The sequence below is a fragment of the Hippocampus guttulatus genome, chromosome 9 (genome assembly GCF_054856545.1).
Source record: "Hippocampus guttulatus isolate MCC_2025c chromosome 9, RoL_Hgut_1.0, whole genome shotgun sequence".
Lineage (NCBI taxonomy): Eukaryota > Metazoa > Chordata > Actinopteri > Syngnathiformes > Syngnathidae > Hippocampus > Hippocampus guttulatus.
In genome coordinates, this window is record NC_141269.1 from 14,208,821 (window position 1) to 14,225,791 (window position 16,971).

At 41.6% G+C, this 16,971-nt stretch overlaps 1 protein-coding gene across 7 annotated transcripts; it reads left to right on the top strand.

Annotated features, from left to right (window-relative positions):
- The first annotated feature begins 1,431 nt into the window (after positions 1–1,431).
- On the top strand, positions 1,432–15,180 carry qtgal (queuosine-tRNA galactosyltransferase). 7 transcript variants are annotated; one of them, XM_086120291.1, is made up of 13 exons: positions 1,432–1,747; positions 2,781–2,897; positions 3,104–3,203; positions 3,736–3,800; positions 4,452–4,517; positions 5,881–5,976; positions 8,781–8,876; positions 9,219–9,343; positions 9,951–10,086; positions 10,222–10,290; positions 10,457–10,531; positions 11,310–11,403; positions 12,458–15,180. In XM_086120291.1, the coding sequence occupies exons 1-12, from the start codon at positions 1,625–1,627 to the stop codon at positions 11,388–11,390; spliced, it is 1,149 nt and encodes a 382-aa protein (XP_085976417.1). In that variant the 5' UTR covers positions 1,432–1,624; the 3' UTR covers positions 11,391–11,403; positions 12,458–15,180. The 7 variants fall into 7 exon arrangements, 3 of the variants coding, with proteins under 3 accessions (XP_085976417.1, XP_085976416.1, XP_085976418.1); XM_086120290.1 differs by having other exon boundaries at positions 11,310–15,180; XM_086120292.1 differs by having other exon boundaries at positions 9,252–9,343; positions 11,310–15,180.
- The last annotated feature ends 1,791 nt before the right edge of the window (positions 15,181–16,971 follow it).

A 16,971-nucleotide genomic window follows, 5' to 3' on the forward strand; every position in this document is an offset into this window, starting at 1 on the left:
GCTGTTGCTCCTGGCCTGCAATAAAATAACCCATCAAGTTTAGAGACGCATTCGGCTTGAAGATCAGTGTGATCAATGTGGAAACCATTAGTCTGTGCGCAGACTAATGCAATACACTACATGTATGGGCTTCTTTAGTCAAGTCCACTTCAAAACTATATCCTGTCTTAAGTGGTGCCCTGATTGGGGTGGATTGAATGTCTGTGCACATGTGGAGTAAAATGTTAATGGAACACATACGGGGCGCAATGAGGGTACACAGTATGTTTCTAAAATGAATGTAGGCTGCTGTGTTCCATGGCGCATTTTAATTGCCCTTTTTCTATTTTTCTTGGGGCAGCATGGTGGCCTCGTGTCTGCAGTTCAGAGGTTTGGGTTTGTATCTCAGCTCCGGTCCTTCTGTGTGGAGTTGGCATGTTCTCCCCGTGCTTGTGTGGGTTTATTTACGGTAGTCCAGCCCCAAACCATACTTTGTCAATGTGCCGTTAGGTTAATTAAAGACTCCAAACTGTCCATCAGACTGAATGTGAGTGTGGATGATGGTTCGTCTACATGTGCACTGGGAATGACCAGTGCTGGGTGAATGCCACCTCTCGCCCAAATTCAGCTAGGATATGCTGCAGCTTACAGATAGAAAATGGATGGATGGAAGTTTAATGCCAGAGCTGTGAGAAAATGCTATACTTCAGAGTGCAGAAATCAGACAAATGATTAATACAGCTCTCGCATTGTGATATAATACTGAGAAATATAAAAGACCAAACTATTCCAAATCAGTTCTTTTTTGGCCCTTGACAGAGCCTTCAATGGCCTGGTGACTGCAGCCTGCTTGCTGACTGCCTTTACCTAATGTCCATCACGTGAAATGAAACGCTAAATGATTGATCCTTGCAATGCATTGCCCCCAAATTGTGGAATGCACTTTTTTTAATTAGCTAAGTGCTGTCCTTTCAGTAGCCTTTTTTACAAGTACTGTAGTTAAAAACACATTTCTTTAGGCTGACATTCCATTAAATCTATATTATTTTTTATTTTTACAGAATCTTTTTTCGTTGTATTTTTTTTTCTTTTAGTCACTATTGTATTCACTTGTTGCCTCAGTCGTATTTTAACATTTTCAGAAAACATAAAACAAAAACATTTTTAGCAAGAACATTGTTATTTGGTAACAGTAAGTTAAAACGGACTTTCACATTTATGGCATTATGGTAACAATGTGTATGACTGTATTCTACAACTATGTGAATAATTTTGTAAGTCCTCCTTGGAAAAAGTGCTCCACAAAATGAACAAGTCTCAAATTTTGTGGTCCACGCAAATAAAGTGGGCGTTCCTTTCTAAGACTGACAAGAGTAATCGCGAATCCGATGTCTTATTTTCTCGACGATCAGCCAATCAGAGCATGAGTTTGATTGTTTGCGGAAAACACTGCACAGCGGGCTTGCCGCGTACGTGAACGAGCCATTCTTGTAAAAAATATAAATACCCATTAGATTGCTACTACTCTAAATAAACACACCGAAGTGTTTCTTTGGGTGAAACAGTTTTGAAATTTAATTTAATGACACTTTTGTAAACTTCGTCGTAGGAGCCCGTAATTTCTATTTTACGCGTGGAGGTAAGCATGGAATGGCCAGTCGAGGTGTCCGAGGTGAATATGAAGCCGCCAAAGCGCCTCCGCATCGTGCAAAGTGCAGCAGAAACAGCACTGGAAGGGCAGGAGAAGCGCCAGGGTGCCGTTGACGTGGTGAGTGACAACACGGTTGACGTGACTGTGACTGTCCAAACCGGTGCTGCCTGTTTCCAACAAAAATGTTTTGGAGCGGGAGGGAGGTAATTGAAGTAGAGCTTACGCGTGTTAATCATGAAAAGCCATAACGTGCAAGCAGTGTTCGCTATATTACTTAAAAGTAAGTAGTTATCAATTATTTATTGGATTTTATCTATAGTGTACAGTATGTTTGTAATAGCTCATATGAACATACATTTGAATGCATGATCTCCTCATATTGCTATATAGTGTATACACAACAAATTGATGGACAATCAGTTCTGAAATCAGAAGCCAGTAAGAAAAAAAAATCAATCATCAATTTATTTTTAAATGCAGATTGCTAAAAAAAATGCTTGCAATATATCAACGTTATTAAACGTGAAGATAATTTGCTGTTTTGATATTTTAGCAAGAACTCTGAAGTTGATTTGCACAACATAAAATGATGTGGTGGGCCAAATCTGGCTCAAGGGCCTTGAGTTGGATACCCGTGTTCTCCGTGCTGTGCAATATTTACCTCCTCTATTTTAGTGTTTACCTAGTCTACCTCAAACTCTTCAGCTCATTCAAGACGTACACTGGCTACAGCCTACCATTTCAAAAATTCCCAATTTTTCCTCAAACAATTCCCAAATCAAGCAACATTTTATATATTTACATTTTCCTTCCACCTTTTTTTTTAACCAATTCAAATAATTGCAGCTTCAAAACATTCAGCTCATGAACAACATTTTGGGTATTTATCACATTGTCAAAATCCTTAAATTTCCAAAGCACCACAGAAATTTCAAAATTTAAGAATGTAACGTTTTCCATAACTGCATCCTCAACAATTTCAATTTTTTTCTAATGTTGTTGATGTAAGAAGCCAATGAACCATTGGTTTGTTTGTTCATTTTCTATCAAACAATGGTGACAATATAAAAAGCAGACCATAATTTTCACATTTTAATGCATTCTGTGGTCATTTACTGCTTGATTAATGAGAATATTTTGTGTGTCTCAGAGTATCATCATGCCTGTGTATAATGCCTCCTGTTGGCTAGATGAGTGTCTGCAAGCAATATTGGACCAAGATTTCACCGGCACTATGGAACTATCTGTTTTTGACGACGCCAGCACCGTATGTTTGTTTTATTCACATTTGCACATATGTGCTTTGTCTTCTTGAATATGTTGTACAATCTCAGTATGCACCCATCTTCTCTCTAATTAAAAAAAATCATCACTGCATTATAGTACCACATACATTTTCTTCATTTCTAGCTACAGTAGCCATCTAGTTATCTATCTAGATATCTACAGAATGTATCCATGTCTTTGTCCTAGGATGACTCCAGAAAAGTGGTGGAAACTTGGAGGGAGAGGTTGGAGGGAAGGGACATCTCACTGGTGTTCAGTGGCCACAACTCGGACCAACCAAGAGGGGGTCTGTTCTGTTGTGATGAGCATTGAGTCCTTTTCTTAGATGCAATTGTTTTTGCTGAAAAATGCTGTTTTTTAAGAGCTAGTATTTCTTCTTGGGGGGCCTCCACGCTGGGAAGTGTGTCGGCTGCCACTCAGCGTGGATTGGCTCCCGTTGGGTGCTTTTTTCCCCCAAATGGTTTCTCTGTGCCTTGCCATGCCTTTTTTAATATCAGAGTATGTGTGCAGATTTTGTATGTTTGTGTGAGTGTGTGTGTGTGTGCGCGCGCGTCTCTGTGTGCGAGCATAGGCATGCCTGTGGGGATATAATCTGTATGTTAGGGGACGGGGGTTCTCTTTTAATGTTGCACGTTTAATTGCACGGCACTTTGAGTTGCATTTTTATGTCTGAAAAGTGCTATTTAAATAAAGTACAATTGATTGATAATATTCTAATCTGTGTCTCACGTGCTCATTAAATGTCAAAGATCACAAGTGGAAATCTAAAGAATCTTTGTTGGGTTTTTTTTGTTTGTTTGTTTATTTTGTTTTTTCAGTGGGATATGCAAAAAATAAGGCCGTGGCGCAGAGCTGTGGAAAATACTTGTGCTTCCAGGATGCGGTAAGTGAGTGTGCAGTCTTATGTTAGTTCTATTAAAACGTCATTTGTCTTCTGAGGGCCGACTTGAAAAATCTGTAATGGAAAGGCCATCTGGAGCCTTCTGTCACTAATCAAATGAAGTTGACCTCATCATTCCGTTGTAGTCTTGCTTTTAAACTACATGTAAAGACTTTTCTTCCTTCCAGTGGAGGGTGTCCCTCAGAAAAACAATGCCTGACAGTCCGATTACATTCTCGTAAAACAACCTACTTGCTCAATTAGCTCTCTTGTAATGGTCTCTGCTCGACACAGTTCAGGTCCTCCGGCAAAGTCCAGAAGTAGATGAAGTAGAAGGCTTTCTTTTAGACATTGTCCAGCACATGTTAAATGTTGTTACAAGTGTGATCTTTTCCTCCCACATGCCTGATTACTTACATTAAGAGAAAATCAGTTCCAGATGAGGAGATGGAGTGGGGGGAGGAGGGGGTCCTGCTCAGAATTCTTCATGTTGGGTATTTGTTCTCTTCGAGCTCATAATCTTTAATATGATTTATTACGAACATTCTCTTGAAAAGCCTCCGTAGACTCCAACAGAGATCACACTCTATTATGTTTGCATCCCGAGTCACATTTGACATGTATTGTGAATGACTGACAGTGTGTGTGTTGCAGGATGACATCATGTTGCCCCAAAGAGTTCGGCTGCAGTACGAGGTGTCTGTCCTCCACTTAAGCTCTGTAAGTTTTTCTAGACGTGTTTTGTCATTGCCTTCCTTCCCTTTTCCTCACCCCACCTTTTCTTTTGAACTGTCTTTTCACTTTCTGTCGTTTGTCCTCCACGCCGCTCCCTCAGCCAGAAGGTGTCAGTTATATCTGGATTCATGTGTTTTGGAGACCTGTGTGCGGAAAGTGAATCAAATCCAAATAGTATGTATTAGTAATCCATCCATCCATTTTCAACTCCACTTATCTTGCCGAGGGTTGCGGGCAGTTGCCGGAGTCTGTCCCAGCTGATTACGGGCGAAGGCACTATACCCGCTGAACTGGTCGGGAGTCTGTCGCAGGGCACATATAGAGATAAACGACCAATCACACCTAAATTCACACCGTCACTGAGTGGGAACTGATCCCACGCTGCCCGCACACAAGTCCGGCATGCGTACCGCTACACCATGAGCGACCAAGTCTTAGTAATACTGTATTAGCAAAATGTGAGCGACTGAGTTGGCATGCCATGATGTAGGGGTGTAGAACAGTGTCAGTATCTGGTGTTGACGCGTTGTGGCCCTCCTCCGGGTCAAGGGTTGGAGGTCATGTGTGTGAGGGTAGTGAGGGAGGCAGCACAGAGACAGCAGGCCTGCCGCCCTGCCCAAACAGCCTGTCCCTTTCTTTTACGCCTGTCATTTTTTTTTCACTTGACAGCTCAGAGTCAAAATGCAAAACATCTTTCATTTTTAATTTTGTCAAGAGCCTCGGCTTTCCCATGTGCTTATTATTGATCATAGAGTTTGGGTCAATATTGTGGCAAAAAAAAAAGAAGACTTTAACCAAAGTGGTCTGATTATCAAACCGCATCTCCATTGGATTCCAACTGCTGCAAAGGTCAATGTACGTACAGTATATTAAAAAACATCTAAACATATGGTATTCACATTTTAAGACTGGTATAGAATTTAAAAAAAAGTGAGATGATTTTGTGGATTCAAGCCAGAGTGCTGTTTTTTCCTTGCTAAAAGGAAATTAATAAAAATAGTTTTTTTGAGATTCTTTGCTAACAACAAACTAAGATGCAGCACACTTTGAACGCTTAACCTTCCTGGCAGAAGTAAACCTGTTGAAGACAGACTTTAGATTGTGTTTTTTTAATTTATATTTTTATCACAAGAAACAATATTTCTAAATGTTGAAAAATACATTTGTGTTCAATGTTCCCTTAGGTTATGTGTTGCCCTTTTTCAGTCACGAGGCACTTCACCATCCTCCGCTGGCTGTGCTTACTGTGTTCAATGTACCAATTCTGTTCCAGTAATCATTTCAAATGTTTTCAATGATTCTTTGAAAATTATGTTGACCCTCTCATGAATGTGTGTTTCCATTATAGTTGATAGGCTGTAAAGTTCGGAGGCTTCCAGAGGGATCCACGCAACGCTACACCCGCTGGATCAACACAATCACTCAAGATCAACTCCTCACGCAAGTAAACACTCCGAACTCGCTGCGCTCTGTTTGGAGGGGCCTTTCAAAGGGGTCATGTGGCAGGCTGAGAGCAGGTCAGTTTTAAACAGGATACGTACCTGCCCCTTGCCGTTTCCACGGAAATGTGCCAGCGGACTGGACGTAAACTACAGGATCGCCGGCGACCTTTCTGTCGCTCACAATCCCACCAGAGGAAGCGCCTCATGCCGCCATCTGTCAATAGTGGAAAGTTTCAGTAGTGGAACTGATAGTTTTGCAAACAAAACGGCACTGTGAGTTTATTGAGCAAACAGATTGTCTTCCATCTTCAGGGGACATCTGGGTATGCTTATAGTGCTGCAACAGTACATGACGTTCACATCCACACTGCCAAAATATTAAACTTTCATCCAGATGGTGTGGCTATCTCTTGAGAAGTAAGGAGCAAACGCAGTGAGACAATTGATGAAAAAAACTCTTGGGGACAACCAATCCTCACACTTATTAGACGTCAGGTATTTCAAGGGGAAAACGGCTTCCTAAGACTGGACGTTGTCCAACATCATCCAAAAATTAAAATAGTGGTTCCCGGACAATATGAGTCATTGGTAGTGTCGTGGTTCACAGGCTTGATTTTCGTGCAGTCCTTGCGATCACATCTCACTCAATGAGCAGAGGCGTGAATGGTTGGCTGCCTCCATACGTGCCCCGTGACGGACTGGCAATCAAGGTGCCGTCCGCCGTCTGGCCAAGGTCAGCTGACGTCAACTCCAGCTCCCTGCCGCCAATGAGCCTAAATAGAAAATAGACGGATAAAGTTTTCTGATGATTGATTCAAGAGCTGGAGTTACACTACAAACAATCTGACCTAAAGCTCAGGAAGAAAGATGGTAACTACTATCTGACTCTGTAAATACGATTAGAGGCATGAACAATAAGCCTAGACCGTCAATTAATTGAGTGAAACCTGTCTCTCTCTCTCTCTCTCTCACAATCAGTTTCAAAAACTCCCTTTCAGAAAATTAGCGTGTACTATAGTTGTGTGTACTTAACAAAATCTATCAAATATTTACGAGGCAGAAAACCGAAAATTTGAAACATAAGTACAGCTACATGTATAATAAGAATTCAGGATACGGTATTTCAATTTATGAAGCGGTGGAATGTAGCATTAGAACTGCTGTTGCTGTCCGAGCAAAACACACTGTCACCACAGCAACAGGTCTCTTTTGCTCTTTCTCACACACACACACACACACACACACAGTCTGTATAGTGCCTTACCAGACATAGAAGTATCTTTATATGACATTACAGTTCATGAGGATGTGATTGTTCCTCTCTTCTCTAGCTTTAAAACAGCTCATTTTCCAGTGTACTTCTCTTTCTCCACATTCTGCGTCTTTGCCTCCACTTGTCGGGTCAAGAAGCAGAGGCTAGGTAGACGTAAAGCAGATTTACTCAGGGTGGTGCTTGCTTAACTTGATCCAGAGCAGGACTCTTGAGTGTTCATCTGCTGGACATTAGCTATGGTTATCAATAACCTTCCCAACCCTCCTCACTAGTCGCATCTTCTTTCTCATGCTTTCCCACATTCTGATTCATCCGATTCATGCAGTTGGCCTGCGCTTACACCTGCAAAGTGTTGAGATATTGCAACAGAGGGGACACATGGACGTAGGTGGGATGCACATAAACACACACATGCTCATATTTAACAGATTCGTCAAGCTGACTCTGAGGTTTTCGCAATGTTTTTCATCAGTGAGCCTTTGAGTCACGCAATTGTGCGCACATAAAGGTTAAGTGCACACATTCACACATCATTTGAAATATAGCGAGGCAACTGAGGAAAACAGGAGATTAACCTGAAATCACCCTCACACACACGCACACACACACACACACACACACACACACACACACACACACACACACGAGGCACGCGTAAGGAAGGCTTGGAGCAGCATTGAGGTGGGGGTCTGTGAAGATGTAAATACACAGCTCATAATCGCTTTCTGGTGCATTGAGGAGATGCAGCCAAAGAGAAGAAGAAGAAGCCAAAACAATGGCATTAATCTTTTCACATCTTGCTTGGGAGCACACTTCTAGCAAAGTTGAAAATCAACCTCTGCGTGTGACTTACTGAGGTGACTTTTTGAGGCAGACATATTCTATAATTTCACCTGAAACTAAATGGTTGACAAACGCACACACAATACTGGTGTTGCAAAGGTGACCCCCAGATCACCTGCTTGAGCCCAAAATATTGGTTGGACCAGCCTGGTAACTCCTCATGCTGTGGTATTCTTTGTGTTGTTGACATGACTGTGCTGAGTTGAGGGTTGCGCTGCTCTCCGATTTCAACAGTTTATTTTAAACCATTATCCGTTTAGTAGTCGGTGGCTGTCCACCATCAAGCAAACTTGACCGCAATCAGTTTTTTGTTGATTTTGGATTTAGCAGTCACTTGAATATAAACTACCGATCATAACTCGAAAGGCAGCCCAAGATCCAAACAAGTTCCCAATTCCTTCCTCCTGAATGATTTTTAATGAGATGATCTTTAGTCACCGAGTGTGTTGTGGTTCAGTCACCTGACTTAAGTGCAGGCAGAGTAGGTTCACTTCCCCCTCAGTGAGAGTGTGATTTTTTTTTGCCTGTCTCAGTATGTGTCCAGTGAATGACTGTCAATCAGCTCCTGAAGTATAATTCTGAGTTCACAGCAGTATTTTGACAGACAGGATTTTTTTTCTACCTACCATTCTCCGAACCGCTTATACTGCACATGTGCTGGTGTTATGCTAAGACATTCTTACACCTTAGGTATATACATCCCATGGACCGACAGTCATCATGCCGACTTGGTTCTGCTCAAGAGACTGGTTCTCAACTGTTGGATGGTTCAACGAGGAGAGCAAGGTAAGGCACCCCAGCGAGTACTGTTTTCATTGCCCGGTAGGGGTTTTTTGGTACTTAGTAGGATTATTGAAAAACAATAAACAGAATTCCATGGAAATTTGTGGAGGGAAAGAACCCATTAATTCTCACTGCGAGTCGGAATTGAAATGCAAGTGTTGTCTCTTTTGATCGTTTGCCTGATTTCTTCAATTCCAAAATCCAAACTGTAAAATCTTAACGTCAGAAAGTAGCCAGCTCGCTAATACAGACAAACAAAGGTCGACATTTTTTGCATCAACACGAAGCACGACTCTTTTTATTCGGGCTGTTGGTTGTTATCATGCACTTCACATCTGCCTCCAGGGAGTCCCTGAGGACTTGATCTTCTTTTACCAGAGTCTTCGTCAAGGAGGACTTGTGATCAGAGTTGACCACTGCCTTGTGGTGTACCGTTACCACGAGAAGGCCACCACACACTCTGTGAAAGAGTCAGTTTCAACCCGCACCTCCTCCCCCACTACTCGTGCTGGACATACTGTTGATCTTCCACCTACTCACAGCTGCCCATCGCCATCCCGGATTCTATCAGCTCAACCCACACATGCAATACAACATTTTTGCCTAGAATATGTTCAGGAAAGTCCCGATTTCTCTCTCCTTTCACTTTTCTTGATGTGCTTCTTACTATGTCTACGTGTACCTCGTCCTTCACCAATCCTCGCTCCTCTCTGTCATCGTCTATTATCCATCTTATTTTGGGAAGCCTATTTCAAGCTTGCCTACTTTCCACCCAACCCCCACAACTTCTTGACACCTCCTCCCCGTTCGCTACTTCCGTTGACAAGTAAAAGCATCATCTTCCACAACCTCGCGCACATCAAGTAATTATAGCCCACGTTTGTGAGGTGTGAAATGCTTTGTAAAAAAACTTAAGATGGTGACAAAGGCGCACCGAGATGATTGACTAACCACACGAAGACGGGAATTTATGAACGTGATTGTGTGTGCGTTATGGGAAATATGTGAGCGTGTTGATGAGCCGTGTTCAAGGGACACGGATGTAGATACTTAGATTTATACCTGCTCCGTTTTCAGGGAAACCATTTGGAACCTGCGAGTTGGATTCCTTCAGGAGAGAGTCATTAGCCAATGGGAAAGCTTCACCATATGGAATGCCGGGAAACAGGGCCGTAAGCTGTACCGCTGCCTTAACGCCACTAATCAGAAGAAAGTATGTTGTCATATATATATGGCAAGAATAGAACAGATTAACGGATGGAGTTGTGTACTATTGGGAGTTGTGTTGGTATTCGTGGGCACCAGCAGTACTCTATTCATGACTGTGATGTCATTTTTTTTTTTTAAGGTCAAAGCTTTCTGTGATGTGGACAAGAATAAGATAAAGAAGGGTTTTTACACATATGAGGACTCCAAGGTGAGGTTATCGGTAACTAAGCAATTAACTCATTCACTCCCAAAGACGTTTTTAAACGTCTTTTCAGACTCGGTCCAGATTTAATGTCTGTCAGCGACTGTCAGATGAGTTAATGTCTGTGCATCGAGAGCTACCATGGATCTGTCTTTTGTTGCGCTCTGTTTAGGAACGACCAAAGCCAAAGATCCCAATCCTGCACTACAAAGATGCGTCGCCCCCTTTTATCATCTGTGTCAAGCTGGTGAGCTGAAAGTGTTTTTGTGTGTTTGCTGTTTCTGACCCCCAGCTCTGCAATCTGAGTTAACGACATAATGAGCGAGGGCGTGTGCCCGGCACAGGACGTTAGCACAAGGGAGGCTTGCAGGAAATGGGTAGAGACAGCAGCCTGATCTTTGAACACATGGCGCTTGTATCAACATCAACAGATCTGCTCATTTTCAAATTGTTGTCAAAATCTATTTGGTCATATCTTGAAACCATGTCAGGTAAATTCCTTTTTATTGTGTTTCTTTAGCGTGGCCTTGTAAAATGCACACAGATGTAAAATAATAATAATAAGAATAATAAATAAATGAATGAATAAACATCCAGGCTGCCAAATGACAAATTGTATCCTTATCACCCAGATTCAGACATCAAATCTACGCTGACCCCATCAGCAAGCCATGCCAATTGGTCAATTATGGGAATTAGACATGGAGTCGGTGTAATTTTCTCTTAAAAACACCTGGACTCGATCCCATGTTTGTCAGCCAAATGCCACTTTGCTCAAAGCATATCTTTGAACTGTGCTGACAAGCCAAGGTAAAACTTGATTTGTTGAAGGCAGAAGATTATTCGTGTGGTTGTACATTTTTTGCACATCCAAAAACTTCATTGAGAACTCTGCAGGAGGCCACCGAGACAGTTGCTGAAAAATACCGTTACGCGTCTAATGAGGTTTTGAAGAAGCATTTTGTCTTTCTCTCTTGCTCTCCTTGTGCTTTTCCGCTCATATACAATGTTTCGGATGTGTTTAGGACATGACGGCTGGCGTTCTAGAGGAAAACCTCAACTCATTACAGATGAAAGAAGGAATCGACTTCTTCCATTTCAACTGACTGACCGCGGCTGGTACATCACTGTTAGACATATTAAATCACAGGAGTAGATTTAAAACTCATGCACACTCTTCCATTCATTTTTTTCGAGGCTAATCCTATTCAAAGTTCAAAGAAGCTTATGTCTATCTGAGCTAAATAAGCCTGAGAAGCGGTATACACAAGGCTGCACATCCATGCTCACATTCAAAGTACGGCCAATTTAGAGTCTTCATTGAACATAACGTGCCTGTACGTGCGTGTTGCTTGCTTTTTTTTTTGGTCTTTTTTTTTAACTGGTATGTGACTATTGAACAATTATCGGGCCGGGCGGTTTTCCATTTTACCTCATCATTTATATTTATTAGTCAGAATTATTCATGTATACACACATACACACACGCATACACAAAAACCCAATGTACATTATAAATCAACCCCAAAGTCTCTTCTTTCAATTCATTGTCAAAGATGAAAACAAAGGACGCCTTTGCTGTAATTATTTATCAGAGTTGAGGATTTTGAGTCATATGACTTTGCTCGGGTTAGACTCAAATTGCTATTTTTTGGACTTGCTTGCCAAAAATGTGGGTATGCCTTGACTTGAGTTGAGACTTGAACTTCATTACTTGGCAAGTCATTTTGTTTTTATAGTAGTTTTAAATCTGCATTTTCGTGTCATCTGTCTGATGCATCTAAGCTAGCTCTGCGAACCTAAGCTCACCAGGTTAGCTCCACAGTTTAGCTGAATAATCGCTGGTCAAATACTTCACGTCGATTCTGCATTTAATTGAGAAGTATTCATCTCCACGTTCACAGTGTGCTACTTATACAAACGTCAATATGAAAAAAATAACCTGCATTCTTCGAAATAATTGAATTGTAGACATTCATTTTATTAGTTCATTGTTTTGCATTTCATTTTTATAGATGTAAATGTAGGATCAGTGAAAACAAATGTAGCACTCCAACATGTATTGAGCAAGAGGTTGTGATTTGATTTACGACTTGCTTGAATTAAGTAGTGACCTGACTTGCTTGAAATTTGGTGGCGATTCGAGTTGACTGCCATCATTTTTTTTCCACAGTGACTTGGGACTTGCTTGAGACTTGAAGGTTACGACTTGAGACTCGTGACTTGCACATATGTGACTTACTCCCACCTGTGATAATTATTGTTAGTTTTTGTTGGTTTGGTCAACATAAAATGCTTTTTCAGTTAGTTTTCCTTTTTTGAAAAGCATTTTTGTTTTTATGCTATTTCGTTTTTAAAAAAATGTTTTTTTCATTGACATTGTTGTATTTCATTATTTTTTGTCAACTATAATAACCTTGACTACTCTGACATATGGACCAGCTGAGCCGTGCAGTTTGAGGGCTTATTGTACTGGAAGATGTTAAATTGTCCATCCATCCATTATCGGAAGCGCCGATCCCCCCCAAGGGTCGCGGGCATGCTGCAGCCTATCCCAGCTGTCGCCGGGCAGTAATTTTGAATTTTAATCTATTCACGATTCTATTTATGTACAGTACATGCTTTGACAAAAGGAATATTTTCTAACCGGGAGTGGTTTTTTTTCAACATTATTGTTTCCATGAAAGTTAGTGCTGGCTGAAGGCAAGGAGGGAGGAGGGAGCTCGTGCTGGAGGAAGAAAAAAAAACTTTCAAAAGTTTCTTGGTATCAGGAGAAATTAAGGCCATATCGCACAGCCCCTTATTAAATTCTTTCTGTCTGTCAGCCGGGGAAATGGCAGGCTTATGTAAGCACGAACACTGGAAATAGCTTTGTGTGAGCAGACTGGAAACAGTCTGTGCATTTAACGAGTCTCGCTTGCTTCCCGACTTACTGCACATTTCATCCACATACAAAATGTATGCTGTGCCTATGGTGGCGCTCTTAATGGCAAAAACCGGGGACCCTCCTGCGCCATTCCTTCATATTTAGCTTAGTGGACTAGAAACATTTTCTTCAAAGATGACATGAGTACAGCTGTAATTTGTTAGTTTCAAAGGAATCAAAAGGTCCGATCTGAACTTTTTAATGCTAAAAAAAAATAATAATAATAATGGGAGGGAGTGCGTGTACCGTCAGAACATTGAACTTACAATGGGTGTGGCCTCCCTCTCTGATGCAACCGCGCGGACACATCTGCTACAAACATGGACACAGCCTGTGCTTGTTTAGCATTCTCCAAGACTCCTATGAAACAATATTCTCTTCCAAGAGAGTGCAGATCGGACACGTAAACCCTTGGAGCAAGTTTATTTTACCTCACAGAGCGTGCACCGTTTGCTGCCTGCAGCCAAACAGGCCTTTAGCCACAAAGCTCCTTCAGTGTTCCTGTCTTTCTGTAAATCTGCGGCACTCTGCAACTTGGAAGGAGGCAGCAGGGGCCGCACTGCAGCATTGTGTTCAATGAGTAGGCACAACTGTGTGGACCTGATAGTGCTTTTAGTTTTCGGGAAGATCGTCGTCACATTTAGCCAAGCGCTCGTGGGAAGTAAGCATTGACAGTTAGGTAAATGAAACAAGATGTGCTTGTGGGTCTGTGAAGGCCTGGCAAAGCAGTTCCAGGGAGGGTAACTCAGAATTTGGTGACGTTCAGGCTGTCATCCACCACAATGGATTTTCCCCCTGCGTGTGTTCAAAATTTGGGTTATATCTACAATGGTGTCACCTTGTTGAAATACATTTGAGCCCATGGCAATAGAAGATAGTTTGCACAAAATGGCTGTAATCTCGAAATGGCAAATGTCCCATGTTTATGAAAGTGTTTAAATGTTTTTGTATTGAAGCAAATTCATCCAAATTCGAATACTGGACTTGATTGGATGTGTTTTCTACGCATATGTACCATCATGCTTTTGTGATTAGATTTTCGGCATGATTGTTTATCTTCTCCGTGTTGTTTTCAATTAGTTGATTCATTTTGTGGTCTCTCATCAAAATAGTCAAACAATGACTTGACAATGAAAAAAATCTGAAAATGTTTACCACTAATAGTTCTGAGCAAATGTTGCCTCCTTTGAATCTTTGTCACTGAGCCAGTTCTCATCTTTGCTCTGGGATGATGCATTTCAACATCTGCAGGATGGATTGCTACAGAACGTTTGTAGAGGCTTCCTGTGATTGGCTGAACTCACTTGTTTTTAGCTCGTACCAGTATCGCAAACGTGGTTAACGTTCCAAACATCCGTGTCCCCCTCTTCTGTAGCATTGTGCCACAAAGAATGCATTTTTCTTTATTACTCAACTGATAGAAGTCAGTAAAGGAATGGAACTTGGTGCTCATTTGAAACAAGTGTGTTTGTATTTTTCTCAGCCTAAACTATTTATTGCTTCCCCAATGTTGACTTTTTTTTCCCACAAGAAGATGATGGAAGGAAAAGCAAGGGTGTGGCAAGAAGGAAATGTGCTAATAAATAACAACAATGGAGGAGAAAGAGGCTCCCACGTGTTTTCATCTCAGCATGGGGCATTTGCTACAGTGAGAAGACACGTTTTTTGAGAGGAGAGCGATAGCTACCAAAGAATGGATCGCAACAACAAAATAGAGTGTATGGAGTGCAGTGACACCTCTACTTACGAAATTTATTGGTTCTGGAAGAAATGTCTTAACTAGAAAATGTTGTAAGTAGAGACGTGTTTTCCATGAAAATGCCCTAATCCGTTCCAAGCCCCCCCAAATTTCAGACATGAATGTTTTCTAAAGCAAAAAAATGCATCAAAATATGTAACAAATACATGTTTCAATGAGATTATTGCACAATAAATGAGAGTTGTGCATTATGTAAAAAAAAAAAAAAAGAATAAAAATGATGATCATTTAACTTTTAACTGTGTCCTCGTTGTTTTTTGCCCTCTTTAGTTCATGTTCTCTCTCAGAAGTGGTTTTTGCCTGACGTTTTGTAAAGAACTGATCCAAAGCTTCTGTCAGCTTTTAATAATCCTTTGAAAATGTCCAAGGCAAACATCAGCAGAGTGAGCGATCGCCCGACTTGTGAACACCTTTTCTGGGTGATTCACATTTTCGTTAAAGTATCGGAACGCCTCACGGCCCGAGGGGCGAATGACGAGAACGCTACATAGACACATATCTACCAATCTGTCTACACACATAGACACATATGGTGGAGGTCCCTCTTAGCCAATGGGATGCCAGGAAGAGGTTAGATAATAGCCAATGGCAGAAAAGCTATAAGTACTGTATGTTGCGTTCAGGAACCTCAGAGCTACAAGTAGGTTTTTTTTACCTTTTGTGTCTTGAAATGTCTTTCGGAACAAGAGGCAATATTTTCCTGTTGAGGCGTTTCATAACTTGAAAATTTCGTATGAAGAGACATTCGTAAGTAGAGGTACCAATGTAATACCAAATCGTCCAGAACTGGAAGCGAATGTCTCCGTGTTGATTTGTTTGGATCTTTGTGCCTTGTCTCCTCAAATGTTAATGTGGAGTCGACAGCACGTTGATGCCGCCCACATGGGATAAGCGTGGCAGACCTTGCGACCCTGGTTCACCAAGTGCAGCGCATGAAATTCTACCTGCAAATACTAAGGGCTCGTCAGAGGACTAGCACGTTTTCCCGTGAGGCGTGCCTCTGCGTCTGTAGCTTTCCCTAAAAATTTGAAGTGCAGACGCGGTCTCGTCGTTTCAATCCATAAGTCTGCCAGACTGACACTGCACGTTTGAAAGAGTCGCAAACCAAAGGCAGTTGTTTGAGTTAGACTTTGCTCTGTCCAAATACAGACCGCCCCCTCTAACCCTCCTTCATGATAAAGTACTTGGTAGATGATCACAATGAACCCTAATGGAGAATCTATGAAAAAAGAGCCAAGTGGAGAGTAATCATAGCTTCGCTCTGTGTTTACACTTCATCTTTCTGCAGACATCCGTCCTGAGAACAAACATGCACGCAGAATAAAGGATGGTGACCACAGAGGCTGCTTGCCAAATAAACCTGAAGCGAGCAGGGCAACTGATAAGAATCGGGTGTGTTTGGGCGAAGAGCGCTTGTAAAGGTCAGACACTGAAGGCCTTTGAACACATTCCTTTGTTTCCTAGTTCCCCCCCCCCCCCCCCCCCCCCGCGCCACGCTATCCTGCAGGGCCAAAGCACACAAGCACAACCTGGTCTAATGACGTCTGCCTTTCTGACGGTCCAGCATAAATCTTCGCCGTAGGCCGACAGTAACTACAAAAAGAAAAGAAACCTTGTGATCTTCCATCAGATCTGTTCAAAGACAATAGCATAACAAAGGGCACAATCCTTTGTTATGCGCATGAGTGGTTCGCTCAATAATTAGCTTAGTAGTGATCGTGTTGATCATCCAAGTGACAAAGTCAAAAGGGAAAGAGGACATAAAGTAGGCATTAAACGCCATTTGTCTCAAATTAGTGAACAGAACACAGTGGGAAAACATTGAAGGCATTGCTACATAAAAAAAATACGCTCCAACTGTTTTCAAACGTCAGCAATGTTGTTTTTTCTTACCAGTTTGGCATGCAATGATGCCCATCTCCCTTGTTAAGATTGTGTATTAAATAACTGCAAGCTGTTATTTTGTAACTTTTTTTTAACATTCACAAGAATGCATTGTGTG